The sequence below is a fragment of the Cydia strobilella genome, chromosome 27, assembly GCF_947568885.1.
Source record: "Cydia strobilella chromosome 27, ilCydStro3.1, whole genome shotgun sequence".
Classification (NCBI taxonomy): domain Eukaryota; kingdom Metazoa; phylum Arthropoda; class Insecta; order Lepidoptera; family Tortricidae; genus Cydia; species Cydia strobilella.
The window spans coordinates 4,424,891-4,442,883 of NC_086067.1; the positions used below are offsets into that span (position 1 = coordinate 4,424,891).

A 17,993-nucleotide genomic window follows, 5' to 3' on the forward strand; every position below is an offset into this window, starting at 1 on the left:
TACACTGCTACTGTATATTTAGGTGGTATTATTTACTTTCGTCATCGACACGCTTTTATACCCCGGCCACACACTCGACGAATGGTATGGGAAGTATTGAGGGAAGTACCTATGCAGGGCAGTATGGCCAGGGCCTGACTTAGAGTTCTGACCGCCCTAGGCTGACTATGTATATCCGCCCCCCGCTTGTCACAACTCAGAGCCGCCGCCGTGCCCCCTTACGCGCCCCCTTGGTCCTTGCGCCCTAGGCTTTAGCCTTATTAGCCTGGGTAAATCAGGCCCTGAGTATGGCGGCTGATGACGAGTACCGCGGCCACACTACTGGCGTTATTCATAAACGGGTTATAAGCCTGAATTAGGAGGTCCCTTTGTTTGACATAATTATTGAAAGTCATAATGTAATGATTGTCATATTATCATTAGTCATAATTCTGAAACCGTTAACTTTTCAGGATTTTCCTCAAGTTATCCTATAGATAGGTTCGGTTAGGTTAGGTTTGTTTTATTGCAATCCTGAAAAGTTACGCGTTTATGTAAAAAACCAAATTATTTCTAACGCAAATGTGGACAAACAATTCATTATGACTTAAAACTATATGGGAAACAATAGAGACCCCTGAATTAGCTATTACTATTATTGGGGGTATTAACTGCAATGTTCTGCCACCAGGACCAGAGTGCACCACTAGCCTGTTTAGTAAACCATAGAGTAACTTATACATACTGTGCCTTTTACAGTTTTTTAACAAGTTTTCAGAAATAATATAATGAGACATTGGTTCACCAAGGCGGTTTGTTTACAGAGGATCTACCGGGAAACGCGAATCCGAAATTTCGCTATCTGCCTCTTTATGGCTCGAATGTGCAAGTGGCAGAAATGTTACATAACGAAATTTCGATTTTCTTGTTTTGCGATAGACCCTCAGATTGTGATAGTGGCGCCCCCTGCGCAGTGTTTCGCGTAATATTCTCCATTGTTTGTCTTTATTTGTCACTTCGCTCTACTGGCAACCTTTCTTTGTCCATACCATCTCACCGAACAGGTTTCATGTCCTATTCTTTCTCTATTCAGGCAGCTCGCCTTTGGAATAGTCTCCCTGTTAAAATTAGACAGTGTCCGAATAGATTTGCATTTAAAAAATCCTTACGTGAGTACTTTGCTGGCAGAACGATGAATTCTTAGTGTTTCTGTTTTGAAAGTTTCATCTGATATCTTATGTATTTGTATGTATGTATATTGTATGTATTTATATGAATATTATATATACAGATATATGTATGTATGTCTATGCCTATCCATTATTTAACTATACTTGTATATATGTAATCACTATGTTGCACCGCCTACAAATTATCTGCTTTGCCCGAAGGTTGACTGGTAGAGAATGCCTCATAGCATTAAGTCCGCCTTTTGTACGATTGTATTTTCTTTTGTGCAATAAAGATTAAATAAATAAATAAAATTTTGACTTATGTATTTGTAAGAAAGGGTTAAAACATAATTTAACTAAATCAGGCCCTTAAAGTTTTATGAATAAGGGTACGTCTCTGCCTACTTCCCTCACTATTTCCCATGCCACTCGTCGAGTATGTGGCCGGGGTATTAACGACATTTTATTATATTTACTGTGCACAATTATCTGCTATTGCCTTGACTTGACTAGTTCAACCAGCAATACGTGAACAAAACAGACGTCAATTAATAAAATATTTTTTTTCTGTTTTCTTTTATAATATTTTTTATAGTAATTAGTTCTAGTTCAAGGTAAGTGTAATATGAGGATATTAGGTATTATTTGAGGTATATTTTACAAAAAAATTTGAACGGTATTTTGAAAATGATGTTATATATTTTTAGAATTCGTTCAAAAAGCCCTTTTTTAATACCACTCACGATAGCTAGGTTTATAAACAATTTTTTTTCCCATACATTCAAAAGATGTCATAAATACTCTCTTTTTTTTTTGGTTCTACACCCGTAGTAAATTGATTCAAACGGCCTAAAGATCAATCGTGCCGGTTTTCATACATTTAACACCATTTGCAGCATTTTACTGAATTTTGGGGTGTACCGCTAGGACTAACTAATCAATAAAAACATAACAACTTAAGAATATGACAAATCGGACTTTGTATGGCATATACTTGCACGGTGGCAAAATAAAGTAAAAGTTGCTCAGTATAATCTCAAAACCTCCCTCTGGCAACGGGAATGCACTTATTTTTTACTCGTAATGTTAATTTCAGAAATGAGAAATCATCGCAGCGCATTTTTAGCCACCCTGTATAGGTATTTTGCCTAAAGAAAACTTCATTTCTCTTTGTTTTACTCACTTTTTCTTTTTTCACTCGTCTCGCTCTTATAACTTTGCCAGTTTTTGGAACTTCTGAGTTTATTTTTTATAGTTCAACAAAAATGGGCTGGGAAAGATCAACAGAAAATTACCCCAGAATTTGGTCAGAGTTTACTTGCGAGAAAACGAAGCAGAAATTCATAATAAAGGACCTCTCAGAAAAATATTACGACATAGCGCTTGGGTACATGACGAATATATTCCTTAACGAATCTGCTATATGCAAACCTTTAAGTGAGTAAATCTTCAAGTTTATTGACTTAGGTACAGTAAGCTGCAGAGATAACTAACCCACCCATGGGCATAGAAACTAGTTTGCACGGCAACTTTAAGAACTCCACGGCCGATTCGGCCACGGCGACTGCTGTCATGCAACTCCGTTGTGCACGCAATTGGCTGACGTAGCCGATATTGTTATCAAAAGGTTGCGAACATGGCGGGCATGTGAGCACACTATTTGTTTAAGTAATTATAATGTATTGCCGCAGTTGGTCTGACTTTTACTTCGTCGCGCTTGGCAAAGATACTCGTAATATAAATTACCGGACACGGTGAAGTTTCGTTTGCAAAAATAGCGTACCACAGTTTGACTTCTGATCCTTATAGTAGGGTTCCTACGCTCCTAAAAACCCGATGTTGCCGGGCTGAAAAGTCGTGCCGTTACCCCCACTAGCCCTTTGAATTTCCCTCTTACAATTCCCATACATTCGCTATCGAAAAAATCTCACCTTTTGCACAAATCGGACTAATTTGAGTCTAGCTCTTAGCCTAATTGAACTACCTTATTACTATTGGTATCAGTTTGAAGAACGTTTAATTACCTCTACATTGACAAATTTCGTGGTTACAAAAATAGTATTCTTACGAGTTTAAGATGTTTGAAAAAAATATGAAAAATATTGTTTGGCGGGTCGCGCGTTTTCATAATCAGATAATACTTACTCGTATCAACTTTTACGATAGTGCTTGACAACATAATAAGCAGGACGTATATATAGTTAACTGCATAACTTAAGGAGCAATACAGTCGGGAGCAGTACCTAGTAGCTAAGAAGAGAAGAAGGAAATGAACCGGTGTTCCAAGAGGTCGCAAGTTCAAGTCTTGCTCACATTTCTGCTTGATGAAAAATTAAACAAAACTAGTTTTCAGAAATTCTAGAGGACCCTGTATCCCGTCTTCAGATGCAACAAAAATGGATGAAGATCATGCGATCCAACATGGCGCTCATCTGTTGCACTGTCGACGATGTGGTCCCAAGGGTCGCAGCCATACATTTCACGGTTGTACGGGAAAAAGGACAAGAACAGGTAAGGTCGATACGGATACGGTTTTGTAGCTTTTTGCTGCTCCTCAGATCACATACGACACCATCGTAAGTAAATTCATGTCCCGAATAGGGGATATTACTGCAATGTTCTGCCATCAGAGTGCAGCACTAGCCTTTTTAGTAAACCATAGAGTAACATAAATACATGCTGTACCTTTAACAGGTTTTTGACAAGTTTTCAAAGATAATAAAATCTGACATTGATGCATCAATGCGGTTTGCTTACAGAGGATATACCGGGAAACGCGAATCCAAAAATTCGCTATCTGCCTCTTTATCGCTCAAACATGCAAGAGTGACAGAGATGTTATATAAAGAAATTTTCTTGTTTGACGATAGACCCTCAGATCAGATTATGGTAGTGGCGCCCTGGCGCCCCCTACGCAGAGTTTCGCGTAATATTCCCTATTAGCTACATGCATAATTTTTTTTTAATTTTTGAAATCACTATTTGTAGCGTTTGAATATCGGAAAATATAAAAATACTTTTACCTTTACATAATTTTATTAAAAAATATTTAAAATAATGACAAAATTTGAGCGATTGCTCCACTACCCGTACTCGTACCTATATAGAGACCCGCAGCGTACTACGTAGGCGAACAACACGCGAACGCGAAGCGATACGGCGCGGCGTGAATCAATCCTTTGATACCTATAGAAGTGTCCTACGTGGGCGATCTCGTTGCGAACAGGCTAACGTAAGACGCTGCGTTAGGATTAAATTGCGGAGGAGGTTTTATATTAAAGTATTGTATCGTGCATCACGATCTTTGAAAAAAAAAATACATTTAATTACCTATTATGTCTCTCTCAGCCTAAGAAGGACCCTTCAACGTTGAGCAAATACGAGCAATTTACTGAAGTGGTGGAGGAACTAACGACGGCAGGGGACCTGTTCACCAGCTTCAATTCCGACGTGTACCTGTTTTCACTGGGACTGTTAGTGTTACCGGAGTTCCGAGGGCTTGGGATTGCTACATACTTACTGAAATCTAGGTAAATTTACTTTGAAAGCATATTAATATGATACTTTTGAATTCAATCCTGGTACGTAACGTCTTTCCTCCTTCCTGGGTTCCACCAGCTGATAGACCCCACTTTTAAATCACTAAATATTGTATTAAAATTCATTCATAATTTTCTTTAGGTTAACAATGTGTCGGGCGCTAGGGCTCCTCGGGACAGGGAACGTGTTCTCGACCCCGGGCGCGCATGCCGCGGCGCGCTCCGCCGGCTACCGAGAGGTCGCCGCGCGAGTCTACGAGGGGCAGAGACTCGCTTTGATGGCTGCCGATGTGCTGTGATGAAAATATACTCATTCCTACAGTCAGTCGCCATCAGATATATCGGAGAGGCCAAGGTGCTCACAAATATCTGCACACGCCTCTATTGTAAAGGCGTCAGAGGGTTTTCACATTGTACGATCCGATATCGGATGTCGGAAAGGAAATAAAATGTATGATAATATGTGTTTCTCTGTATTTACTTATGCACTAGCGACCCGCCCCGGCTTCGCACGGGTGCAATGCTGATGTATTATACATATAAACCTTCCTCTTGAATCACTCTATCTATTAACAAAAACCGCATTAAAATCCGTTGCGTAGTTTTAAAGATCTAAGCATACATAAGGACAGACAGACAGCAGGAAGCGACTTTGTTTTATAGGTACTATTATGTAATGATTTATGATTTAATAAATACAAAAAACCGACCAAGTGCGAGTCGGACTCGCGCACCGAGGGTTCCGTACTTTTTAGTATTTGTTGTTATAGCGGCAACAGAAATACATCATCTGTGAAAATTTCAACTGTCTAGCTATCACGGTTCATGAGATACAGCCTGGTGACAGACAGACAGACGGACAGCGGAGTCTTAGTATAGGGTCCCGTTTTTACCCTTTGGGTACGGAACCCTAAAAATAAGACATGGATAGTTGCTGTATTTGTTGCTGTATGTTCGACTCCCTTCCCCTCCCCAAAATCATCGTTAACGCATAGAGTAACTTATACTAGAGCGGTACTGTCATAGTAAATTTTGTAACCCCAGTAAATTCACTGTCATCTGTTGACACACTTTAAAACTAAAAATTAAGATTTATAAAAATACGATAAAATGTATTTAAATATGGATAAATGATTTTTTTATTTGCATTAATTATTTTTATATGATTTTGACCCATGTTCTTTCACTGGTATGCGTTAAAATTATAAATAACAAACGAAACAGTCAACGCCCTCTATACGAGTGTAGGCCAAAACTAGTGGCGCCATCTGATCGAGAATCAAATTTTCTTGATTTTCGAGGCACGTTTTTTCCTTAGACTGTAAACATCTATTACGGAGTTATATCTATCTTTGGTTTACGTAATAAATGAATGGCGCCCAAAGTCTTAAGTAAACCTGCCAATTAAACTGGTCTTGCCTCGGGTCTTTTGTCTTAAATTTCCTGATTTCCGTTGGGATTATTCTTCTGAATATTCTATAATTATAATTATAATTTGCGGTGGCTTGCTCATAAAATTAGGGCTTGGAGACCAATTTTTTAACGAGTTACTTTTATTGTAAAAAAAATAAACTCTCACGGTGGTGGTAAGATTTATAGTGTAAAGAATTGAGACTAAGATCGATACGGGTTAATGTGGCTGTGGTGTAAGTAAGTAAGTAAGTAAATATTCTTTATTGCATCAAAATTATACATTTTACATACATGTAAAACTACAAAGAAATATTTAATGAAAAAATAGAACCAGGTAACAACAGGCGGTCTTATCGCTAAAAAGCGATCTCTTCCATCCATCCATCCATGCGATTCTTCTTTCTCTATTGTATTATTTGAGAACACGTTAATTTGTTATTATTCACAACGACGGGAGATAATCGCGTAAAATAAGTTTTAAATTTACCTCCGACGTTTCGAAGGCGTTGTCCCCGTGGCGTACGTTAATTTGTATTCTAAATTGTCGGCATTTGTTTTGGAAATGTTATTAACTTTTGTGGAAATGACAAATTGGAGCCAGCCCCGTCTATTTCGTAGATGGATGTTTAATTGTGACGTTTTCAACCAAAAGGTACCACATTGTCGCTTGTCGATAAGGTTGATTTCGAATTGAAGCTATATGGAAATAGCGCCTTATTGACAACCGACAATAAAAATAAAACATTTAAAACTTTCGCGGTTTAAACACATATTAAATCACATTTAGAAACGGGTCTATCGCGAATTTATTTTGTTACCTTTATTTACCGACGTTTCGACACAGGTTTCACTGGTCGTGGTCGCGGCTAACGGCAGTTAAACCTGTGAAACCAGTGAAACCTGTGTCGAAACGTCGGTAAATAAAGGTAACAAAAAAAATTCGCGATAGACCCGTTTCTAAATGTGATTTAATAACCGACAATAAGTACCCTTTTAGTTGAAAATGGCACGATTTGTGATCGAAATAGAACTACGCTACTTTGGGAACAAATAAAATTATTTTATTAAATATTTTTGATTTGTGTTTTAATTAGTCACAGTGAAAAATAACTAATAAACAACGTGAAATAAATGAAATAAAACTAGGAAAACGGATTATATCGCGTATAATGAATTTATAATACATCCATAGTTTTATTTCATGAGTAACTATTGCGGTAACTGAAGATAATATAACGTGAGAATAATTTTGATAACAATTACAAGTGAAATAAAACTATGAAAACGGATTATATCGCGTATATTGAATTTATAATACATCCCGACGTTTCCCACCCGGAACCCCCGTTGACCACGAACGCTGTAAAGGGTTCGAAACGTCGGGATGTATTATAAATTCAATATACGCGATATAAACCGTTTTCATAGTTTTATTTCATGAGTAACTATCGCGGTAACCGAAGACAATATTATAACAATTACAAGTATTTCAATAAAGCATTTTCTTTTTGACACGCTGGCCCCGTCCCACGTGGAGGGGTCTGCTCGGAAGCCTGGGACGGCCGCGGACCAGGCACAGACACTGAAGCGCCGCAAGTATGCGTTCTTAACGAACGAATACGATTTTGCGGCGCTTGCGGTGGAAACGTTGGGTCCGTGGTCAACCGACACCAAAAAGTTTGTTAAAGAGGTGTCGGTTCGACTAGGCGTCTCAGGCGACCATAGGGCGGCCTCCTTCTTTGCGCAGAGGCTGGGCCTGGCGATTCAGAGGGGGAATGCCGCCAGCATTTTGGGGAGTTTCCTGGAAGCGGGGGACTTAAGGGAAATTTTCTATATTTAGTTTTTAATTTGTATTGTTTTAGTTTTAGTTTGTCTAGATTTAATTAGTAATAATTAGTTTTTTTTTTTAATGTATTGTACTTTATTAATGTGTGTTGACTAAATAAATAAAATAGTTTTCTTTTTTACGTCATATAAAAGTTTAAACAAAATAAAACACTAGTAAAAAGCCCATGTATCATCTAATAAATCATTCAGTGTTTGTCAAAAAAGTAACTCCGAAAAAATGCAGACTTGTTTACAGATTTATCGCGGAACGACCGCCTTTACGGCATTGGTTTTAATTTAAAACATAAAATCAAGATTGATCACCGGCCACACCTTTTGTTAAAAAAATGGACACCTTTTCTATATTATTAATAAATACTACATTGTGATACAAGTGTGCTAATTTGCTAGCAATAAACATTATTGAGTTGTTCGAAAAAAGATTGCGATTACGTTTTAGCTCACTAGATGGCACTGATATAAACGCGTCAAGTATTTTAAATTTAGAATTCTTACAAGAAGATGCTCCGATTTCCTTATTAAATTTCTCCCTAACAAGATCATTATAAATTATAATCCTGCTCGTTAGGACGCCCGTAATGTAAACAGGAAGTAATCATTTATAGAATTAAATATTCAGATGTAGGCGTCAAGACCGCTAAGCTTAAGTGGGACTAAGCGGGACATGTCTGACGCATGCACCCGGAAAGGTGGGCCAAAATGGTCACTGAGTGGGACCCAAGGAGCACCATAGACGGTGCAGGCCGGGGTTCAGGCAGATCAAAAAGGAGATGGCGGGACGACTTGGACGCATTCTACCCCAAATGGTGGGAAAATGCCGATGACAGGGTCGAGTGGAGAAAACGAGGGGAGGCCTTTGCCCAGCAGTGGGACACCAAAGTAGGCTAATTAAAAAAAAATCTTCTGTGAAAATTTCAACTGTATATCACGGTTCATGATCATGAGATACAGCCTGGTGACAGACTGACAGACGGACAGCCTCTGAGCCGGAAATTGTAGTCAAATTCGTATGAAAATTTATAAAAAATTGACGGAAACCAAAGATAGATATAACTCCGTAATAGATGGATACAGTCTAAGGAAAAAACGTGCCTCGAAAATCACGAAAATTTGATTCTCGATCAGATGGCGCCACTAGTTTTGGCCTACACTCGTATAGAGGGCGTTGACTGTTTCGTTTGTTATTTATAATTTTAACGCATACCAGTGAAAGAACATGGGTCAAAATCATATAAAAATAATTAATGCAAATAAAAAAAATCATTTATCCATATTTAAATACATTTTATCGTATTTTTATAAATATTTATTTTTAGTTTTAAAGTGTGTCGACAGATGGCAGTGAATTTACTGGGGTTACAAAATTTACTATGACAGTACCGCTCTAGTATAAGTTACTCTATGCGGAAACGGATATGCTTTCTCAATAAAATTATAAAGCTTCCAGTGACGGTCAAGTAATTTAATATCAATGCATGTTCGCTTTTCGGATGTAGTATCCAAGCTTAGTGTTTAGTGTGTGGCGCATCACAATACTGGCTGCTCACAACCCGTCTACGTTTCTACGTCGACGTGTCAATGTCATTCCTACACAACTAAATTTTCCTTCTATCATACGGAAGCCTAAATCTTATTTGTGAATCCAATTGTAATTAGCCATTGTAAATATCCTCTCATTATATATATTCATCGTACTCCGCGTATCATTTAATATAAAAATAGAATAATACACACTGATCAAACTGCAATTGCAGTTTGGCGAGGAATATAGTTGTATGTAACCCTAAAAAGTCATATCATAATTTATATCGTTTGAACACCGGAAAAAATAAAAATACTTTTGTAAACCTTCACATTATTTTATTCAAAATATTAAAAATGTTGAAAAATTTTGAGCGAATGTAACGCTTATAATTTTTGGCGCGAATTCGACAGCGTGATGACGTCACACGTTGGACGGTCCAACTGACGTTTGCTACTAATGACACTTATGTGAACTAATCTGTCGAACTCGTGACGTCACGGTAAAAAGTTTCTTCTTAAAAGAAAGGCCTGTTTATTTATCCTTGTTTTTTATTTGGCAAAAAAGAAACTTTCTCACCTCATTTCTCACACTCACATTCCCGCTATAAATAAAAGCGGAGTTCCTGGAAACAAGTTCCGACTTGTCCAAACTCGAGGATTCTTTGGAGATACCAACTTTTTCAATTAAACAGCTCTGTGTGGTTTCTTTTTGTACTTAAACAGTAAAAAGAAACTATAAGTACAGGTATGAAACTATATAAAAACACTTTAACCAACGATTTGGCAAAAAGCTCATCAGTTTTAAAAACCAAAAAGAAAATTATAGAGCTTTTAAGCTTTAAGTCAAATAGTAGTAGCAGTAGTAGTAATAGTAGTAGTAGTAGTAATAGTAGTAGTAGGTATGTACATAAAAAAAGCATTTACAAAACTTTTACTTACATAGAGTCGAGACAAAATACGTAAGAACCAAACAAACGTCTTTATTATTATATCAAGAAAGTGTTTTTAGGGTTCCATACCCAAAGGGTAAGAACGGGACCCTGTTACTAAGAACCCACTGTCCGTCTGTCTGTCTGTGACGTCTGTGTGTCTGTCTGTCACCAGGCTGTATCTCATGAACCGTGATAGCTAGACAGTTGAAATTTTCACAGATGATGTATTTCTGTCGCCGCTATAACAACAAATACTAAAAACAAAATAAAATGAATATTTAAGTGGGGCTCTCATACAAGAAACGTGATTTTTTGCCGTTTTTTACGTAATGGTACAGAACTCTTCGTGCGCGAGTCCGACTCGCACTTAGCCGGGTTTTTAATAAAAAATTTCGAAGTCGATTAAAATATACCGAAACTGTGTTAATAAAAACAAACAGCGGAAAAAATGTTGACTAACACCATATTTATTGTAATATTTTCTGATACGCAAATTGACCGTCAAAACTCATAAATATTCCGTAGATCGACGGAAAAAGGTTTACCCCCTAAATATTAGATTACCCCACCCGTTACATATTAACGCCGGAAACGGAAATGTATCAAAAATATTCAACTTCCGGGGTGCGTGCCGTAGTAAATTAGTGCCAACTCAACGACACATGTGGCGTTGCCAGCTACCATAGAGTAGGTAGGCAGAACCGCCATCTTGGAATAAACGTGTTGACTATAGATGAATTTTCTCTAATGATTTTTAGGCCTCAGACTCTAATCTTCTTTCTTTTATGGAGAGGCGCCTTAGTCGCGTGCTGAGTGCGTGGCAAAGCAACCTAAAGCAACTATCGTGATAGTATTAAGGTTCAAAATGTAACAGCTCATTCTGAGATAACGAGTTTGGGTAGTGAAGGACGAACATGCCTGTGTGTGTGTGTGTGTGTGTTGTTGCCTCAGAATACAGAGCTGCTACATAAATTTGATCCATATAAATAGGATGGTAAAATTTCTTTTTAAACGAGTTTGTTCCCGTTCAGTCAGTAGCGGTAGCATTGGTAACCGCTGCACAAAAGAAACAAAGGCTTTTGTTTAACAGATAAGGGTGAGAGGCGTAAAATCATTTGAGAAAATTCATGCTATACAAGGCTGTCAGTCCAATTCGAACGTGTACTGACATCAAACCGATATTTGATATTGGAATCATATCAATTAGCTGTCATCCGCGTTATTTCGCTCTGACATTTCCGCACAAGGTGCCTGGCCAAGATACCAATCGTCCGCTCCGTAGCGAACGATACGGTAATCTCTCTCTATCACTCTTCCATATTAGTGCGATAGAGACGGCACCCATGTGTTAATGCGAGCGAGACTCCCGACTTGCGGGTGTCCATGGCCGATGGTAATCGCTTACTATCGGGCGATTCATCTGCTTGATTGCCTACTATGTCATAATAAAAGTAAGTGCAAGAGTGACGCATGAATCGATAGACGATAAAATACCACTGTAACCGTAAATCCTTATTTAACATCAAATAGTTCTTCCAGAAAATAAAATAACATTAGTATAGCCAGTAAAGAAAAAAATAATTCCTTTCTTCCTTCAGATACGAAATCCCAAAAATGATAACTTCTCTGATCTCCGTATTATTTACTTGGCCTATAATATTAACCTAGTTATTATCTTTAGCTGTATTTATCTTACTTATTAAAAGCGAGGAATAGTCAGGGTTTCTCTGAACGCCAAGGAAAAAGGAAAGTTCATTCAATTGTGTTCTCATTTCGGCGTGACGTGTTTCAGTTTAGAAGAATTATTTTGCCTTAAGGTTTAGTTTAGTAAGCATACAATTTTTAGGTCTGTGAGTTTAGCCATACAGCGGGGAAATGCGGCCAGTGTCCTGGAGACTATTCCCCAGGCTTAGAGGATATACCCAAACAGAGTGGCCATTAACAGGCGTTCCCCTCTGTCGAAAATAGTCGGCCAATGGTCATACACAATGTATGGACTGACGTTTATCTGACATGCCTATTTTTACGTTACGTATACATTTGACGTTCCCCTCCCCCGCAAAAATCGGCAGACTTTTTTGTACAGAAAATTATAGACAAGGCGTCTCCGTTTGGTTATATCCTCTAAGGCCCCAGGTGACATTAGGTTTCTTCGGAAATTTATTATGTAAATATTGTAATTTATCCTTAACTAAAATAAAACAAAATAGAAGAAGCAACAATATTATCATGAGATTAAAACATAATTAATACTTAATAAACTAACTATTTTTGAAACGGGTCTCTTATTAAAAAATAAATGTGACGTTTCAAGTAAAAGGTACCACATCGTCGCTTATAAAGGATGAAATTTGCTACCCAGGTAGCAAAGTGACGTCAGCGACATCATAATGACGTATAATGCTACCTGGGATAGTATCTTTATACCATAGAGTAACTTATACTAGAGCGGTACTGTCATAGTAAATTTTGTAACCCCAGTAAATTCACTGCCATCTGTCGACACACTTTAAAACTAAAAATAAATATTTTTAAAAATACGATAAAATGTATTTAGATATGGATAAATGATTTTTTTATTTGCATTAATTATTTTTATGATTTTGACCCATGTTCTTTCACTGATATGCGTTAAAATTGTTAAATAACAAACGAAACCGTCAACGCCATCTATACGAAAGTTGGCCAAAGCTAGTAGCGCCCTCTGAACGAGAATCAAATTTTCTTGATTTTCGAGGCACGTTTTTTCCTTAGACTGTATCCATCTATTACGGAGTTATATCTATCTTTGCTTTATACAAATAACCTGTCAGAGCGTCGTTGTGGCACCTTTTGTTCCGCTCAAACCGAACATGACGCGAAGTTAGAGGGAGGGGAAAAAGACCGAAGTATAAGCCTATCCCTTTCTACGTTGTATTGGGCCGGTTTTGTATTAAGGTTCGATGAGGTTCATCATTTTAGGACTTTTTATAAGTGAAACTCAAAATCCGTAAATTTTGTATAAGGTCAGTATAATTCTAAAGGTGCGATATACCAAAATAAAAATTGTGTAAAACAAAAGATCTAAATACATAATTATAATTTTATATTGCAGTGCTAAATAACAATTAATTCATTTTGTTAGGGTTTATAGTCCGCAAGAAACCCCTAAACGAGTTGATTTCGTTGTCTGACCAAACTTTATGAAGTGAATATGAAAAAAATCTGCTGTTTAATACACTTTGGCGAATCATTATTGTGCTTATTCCAGATTTTGAGATTGAAATGAAAATGAAAATGAAATGAAAATATTTTATTTCATTAATAAAATGTTACATTACAAGGTAGTAGGTTGGGACTTCCTTTTAAGTATATTATACCTGTATCAGGAAGCCCCGCTCCTCCGTAGCAACAAGTAATTTTTAGTTTGAATAGAACTATGTATCGTACTTTTCTTACACAATAGGTATTTTCTTATACAATAGGTACTGTAAAATGTAAAATGTCATATTTTCTTACTTATTATATTAAAACTGATAAGTAGGTACTTTAGAGTTTGAGTTAATATCAACTTAATTTAATATATCAGAGCCTCTGTCTCCTCGTAGTTAAGTATTTTAAGCCACTCGGTTAATATTTTTTTACATTTATATAGTTGTAAATTGTATATATTTAGTATTTTGTTTATTTTATTGTACACATATGCAGATTGCGCTCCAAATTGTCTCTTAGCAAATACAGATTTTGTAGTTGATATGGGGGCAACATTATGTTTTCTTCTACGATTTAGCAGCTGTGGGTTAAATGGTAATGTTTTATGTAGTCTCGTTGTTAGACTCAGTACATACAGCTTCCTCATTGTTAGTAAGTCACTTAGGTGGTAGAGGTCTTTCGTTGGGAATCTGTATGGCTTAGAGTACATAACCTTTAGTAAACAACGTTGCCCCCTTTCAACTTCCAGAAACTTGGTTTTTGCTGAGCCACCCCACACTGATATGCAGTAAGACATTACTGATTGAGCTAAAGTTATATATAACTGATTTAATAGATTTTTTGTTGTAATGTGTCTTAACTTTTTGAATAGCCATATCAGTTTTCGTATTCTCATATTTACATATTCAGTATGAGTATACCACGACATGCGCTGGTCCAGCATTACACCTAGATATTTCGTGGAGTTTACTTTATCAATTCCCATACAGTTACATGAAGGAAGATTAGAATTATTACAAGTATGAATTTTTAAGTTAAGATTATTATTAGGTTGTGAGCTGATATATTTAGTAAAACATATGTAATTTGTTTTATTAACATTAAGAGTTAGAAGGTTCGTTTTTAGCCAAGAAGCCACTTTACTGAGTCCTATCTCAGCCCTTTCAAACGCAGACTCCCAGGATGGACCTTCAAATACTATGGCAGTGTCATCGGCGTAAGACAAGATGTGCCCACATTGTATTCCGAGGTTTGTCAGGTCATTAATGTAGAGTAGAAATAATGTAGGCCCAAGGACAGAACCCTGGGGGACGCCGAATGTTATGTCTGCCTCCTGGCTTATAAAGTCACCTATCTTAACTCTCTGGGTTCGCCCCTGTAAATAGTCACTTAGCAAATTTAGTGGAGTACCTCTTATGCCAGCTCTCTCCATCTTGTGAATAAGAGTGGGGAGAGAGACGGTGTCAAATGCCTTCTGCAGGTCTAAGAAAACAGCAAGACACTTGTTTCCCTTATCGGTCTTATCAGCTATTAGTGTAGTGAGTTCCAATATTGCATCTTCCGTAGATTTTGATTTGCGAAAACCAAATTGTTGATTCGATAAAACGTTGTATTTGTTTAGGTATGACATAAGGCGGTTGTTAATTAATTTCTCAATAACTTTAGAAATAGCTGGTAAGACCGATATGGGCCTGTAATTATTAACATCATCCGTCTCTCCACTCTTATGTACCGGTGTAACTAAAGATCTCTTAAGCGGTGTGGGAAAAACTCCATTCTTAAAACAGAGGTTAGTAAGGTGACTAATTACAGGGGCAACCAATTTAACAGCTAGTTTAAGAAATTTGGTTGTGATGCCGTCCCATCCAGGGGCACTGTCCGGTCTCAAGCCCATGACAATGCTGCATACCTCCTGCGGGTCTGTGTCTATAAGGGCAAATGAAGACGTTGTTCAGGTGGGGGTATTGTCTATCAAAAGATCTTGGGTTACACCTGGGTCATTATTAATAATGTTCTCAGCCAAAGACCTACCCACATTAGCAAAAAAATTATTAGCGAAATTAACTGAGTCTACAGGACATGAATTAATGGTTAATAAATCTAGGTTTGAAGTTTTAGTAGATTTATAGTGAGTAATTTCTTTAAGAGTTTTCCACAATTTTTTTGAATTTTTACAAGCATTTGTTAACTGTGTTCTTTCATAATTACGTTTAATCTTTTTTAATAGGTTATTGTAGTAATTGCGATACCTTTTATATGTGACCTTAAGGATCTCGTTAAATGGTTCCATCCGTGTTTGTTGTTGTAGCCTATTCCGGTTTCTGATACATCGTAGTAGGCCAGGAGTCATCCATGGTTTTATTATGCGCTGTGTTCTAGACATAGATTTTGTAGTTTTACTCATCTCAAGAGCATGTCTTAACTTTAGAATTAATTGGTCGGCCACAAATCTTGGGTCATTACTAGAAAGAAGGGATTCAATGTTTTCGTTCGATAGGTTTTTGATTGCAGTTTCATAATTTACAGATATAATTTTTTTCATTATTTGTTCGTTTTGTTTATTGTTTGTTAATGTTAAAAAGGTTGTTAGGTGATCTGTTATTGATGTGTTTAGAACAGCGCAGTAAGCCGAGTATTTGTAATTATTAATTTTGATCATGAAGTGATCTAGGCAGTTAGTTAGCCTAGTTGGGAACGTGTGACCAGCTAGGATACCATGAAAAGAGAGAGCATATTTAGGTATTGTTGTCTATTTAGATTTTCATATGTCGACTCGCTCTGCCTAGGGATCAGGTTGATATTTATGTCACCAGTTATTATTATATTAGATGATTGATAATTGTTAAGAAAGCTATTTAAGGAGTTAATAAAGTTTGAAGCGTTGAGGTTAGATGGTGACCGGTAAATACCTAAGATAGTACAATCATTTATTATGATTTGGATACAGGTGGAGTTTTCAATTTTTATTTCTTTTAGTTTAGCTTTTAAATTATTTTTTATGTATACTACTACTCCATCGTTCTGGTTTTGATTAAATTTAGTTGCCAAGATTGGCTCCATAGTAACAAAATGTTTAGTATTACCTATATTCATGAATATTCAATATTCATAATATATTTCGTATATGATTACACTAGCATTAAATGTCTCTATAGTTTAAACTGTGTCACTTCATTAATAATTAATTAGGTAAGTACTAACTTTCGACTATTTAATTATTTTCCACTGTTTTTTGTTGACGTGATCAGGTCCTGGCAGAAAATCAGTGCTTTTCCTAATGGGTGAAGCGTAATACTGAGCCAGAACCTTTTTGTTATGCTGCGACGCACACAGGATTTTTATTTGTATAAAACAGTATTTTTATGTATTTTTTCCTTTTTCTCTATTATGTAAAAATCTGTGTGACTCTTATTTGTTGTTGTAATTTTTATTTTTTTCTGGATTGTTCTGTGTACCTATGTCATTTCTGTATTTGAATGTTTTGTGTGTATTGTGGCAAACAAATAAACAGTTTATCTATCTATCTATATACACGTCAAATCATTTTATAGGTGAAATCCTGAAATGAGAGATGATGATGACCCGTCAAAGTATATTGTCAAATACCCTAGTCATTGAATCAGATTATTCTGGATATAGGCTACAATGAATGCCAATATTAATTCAGTGGCGTGTAAAAAGAAAAACACAATGTGACCTGGCGTGAGGGGTCACATGATTCATGCAAGGCGGTACAAGTTGATTACTCGACACAGTTCACTACTGAAATATACTATTGTGTACATTTATGGGTGTATTGAACCGTCACGAAACTATAAACTGAAATAAATGTCATATATTTCATATTTATTTATTTTGTATCAATCATACATTGTCAGTGTTACAATTAGGTACATAGATATGGAAGATGGATGTCAAAACATAAATACATTATTACAAGGAAAAATACAAGAATAAAATTTTAAGAATGTCATTAAAAGTAATAGTTAATCGCCGAGCTATTTATCCAAGAATTCAGCTACGGAATAAAAGGCCTTTTGGATTAGTATATACCTAGTAAAGAAAAAGTGACAAAAACATGCAGTGTTATCGAGGCTATTTTCTATAAGGCCCTATATGGGGGGCGTCTATTGATTACGCAATATTCAGGAGTTTTTGACCGCCCTGGGCCCCGATTTTTTAATTTCGTGACTCGAATCTGTGGAAAATAGCGAATTGATATTTTTGAAATACGAGCAATAGAAATTGGGGGATCTAGTGGTATTGACCACTCGTTTTAATACAATTAGTAGAATTTAAATGCCTAGTAGTGGAGATATATTGAATAGACCTGTACCAATAACTTCTGAGGTTATAAGAATATTAATGTTGCTTATTTTTTATATATAGTTTCC

General features: G+C 36.6%; 2 protein-coding genes across 2 annotated transcripts in view; both read left to right on the top strand.

Moving 5' to 3' along the window:
* LOC134753523 (synaptotagmin-7) overlaps nucleotides 1–17,993 on the top strand; it is a 643,705-nt gene that overhangs the window by 16,429 nt on the left and 609,283 nt on the right. The gene's annotated exons all lie outside the window — the stretch shown is intronic.
* LOC134753635 (uncharacterized) lies at nucleotides 2,411–4,991 on the top strand. Its single transcript, XM_063689571.1, has 4 exons — nucleotides 2,411–2,588; nucleotides 3,505–3,662; nucleotides 4,500–4,681; nucleotides 4,833–4,991. Exons 1-4 carry the CDS (start codon nucleotides 2,417–2,419, stop codon nucleotides 4,987–4,989), a joined length of 669 nt encoding a protein of 222 aa, XP_063545641.1. The 5' UTR covers nucleotides 2,411–2,416; the 3' UTR covers nucleotides 4,990–4,991.

Coding starts and splice junctions, on each gene's coding strand:
- LOC134753635 (XM_063689571.1), top strand. CDS start 2,417: ATGGGCTGGGAAAGATCAACAGAAAATTACCCCAGAATTTGGTCAGAG. Junction 3,663..4,499: donor GGGAAAAAGGACAAGAACAG/GTAAGGTCGATA, acceptor TGTCTCTCTCAG/CCTAAGAAGGACCCTTCAAC. Junction 4,682..4,832: donor ACATACTTACTGAAATCTAG/GTAAATTTACTT, acceptor AATTTTCTTTAG/GTTAACAATGTGTCGGGCGC.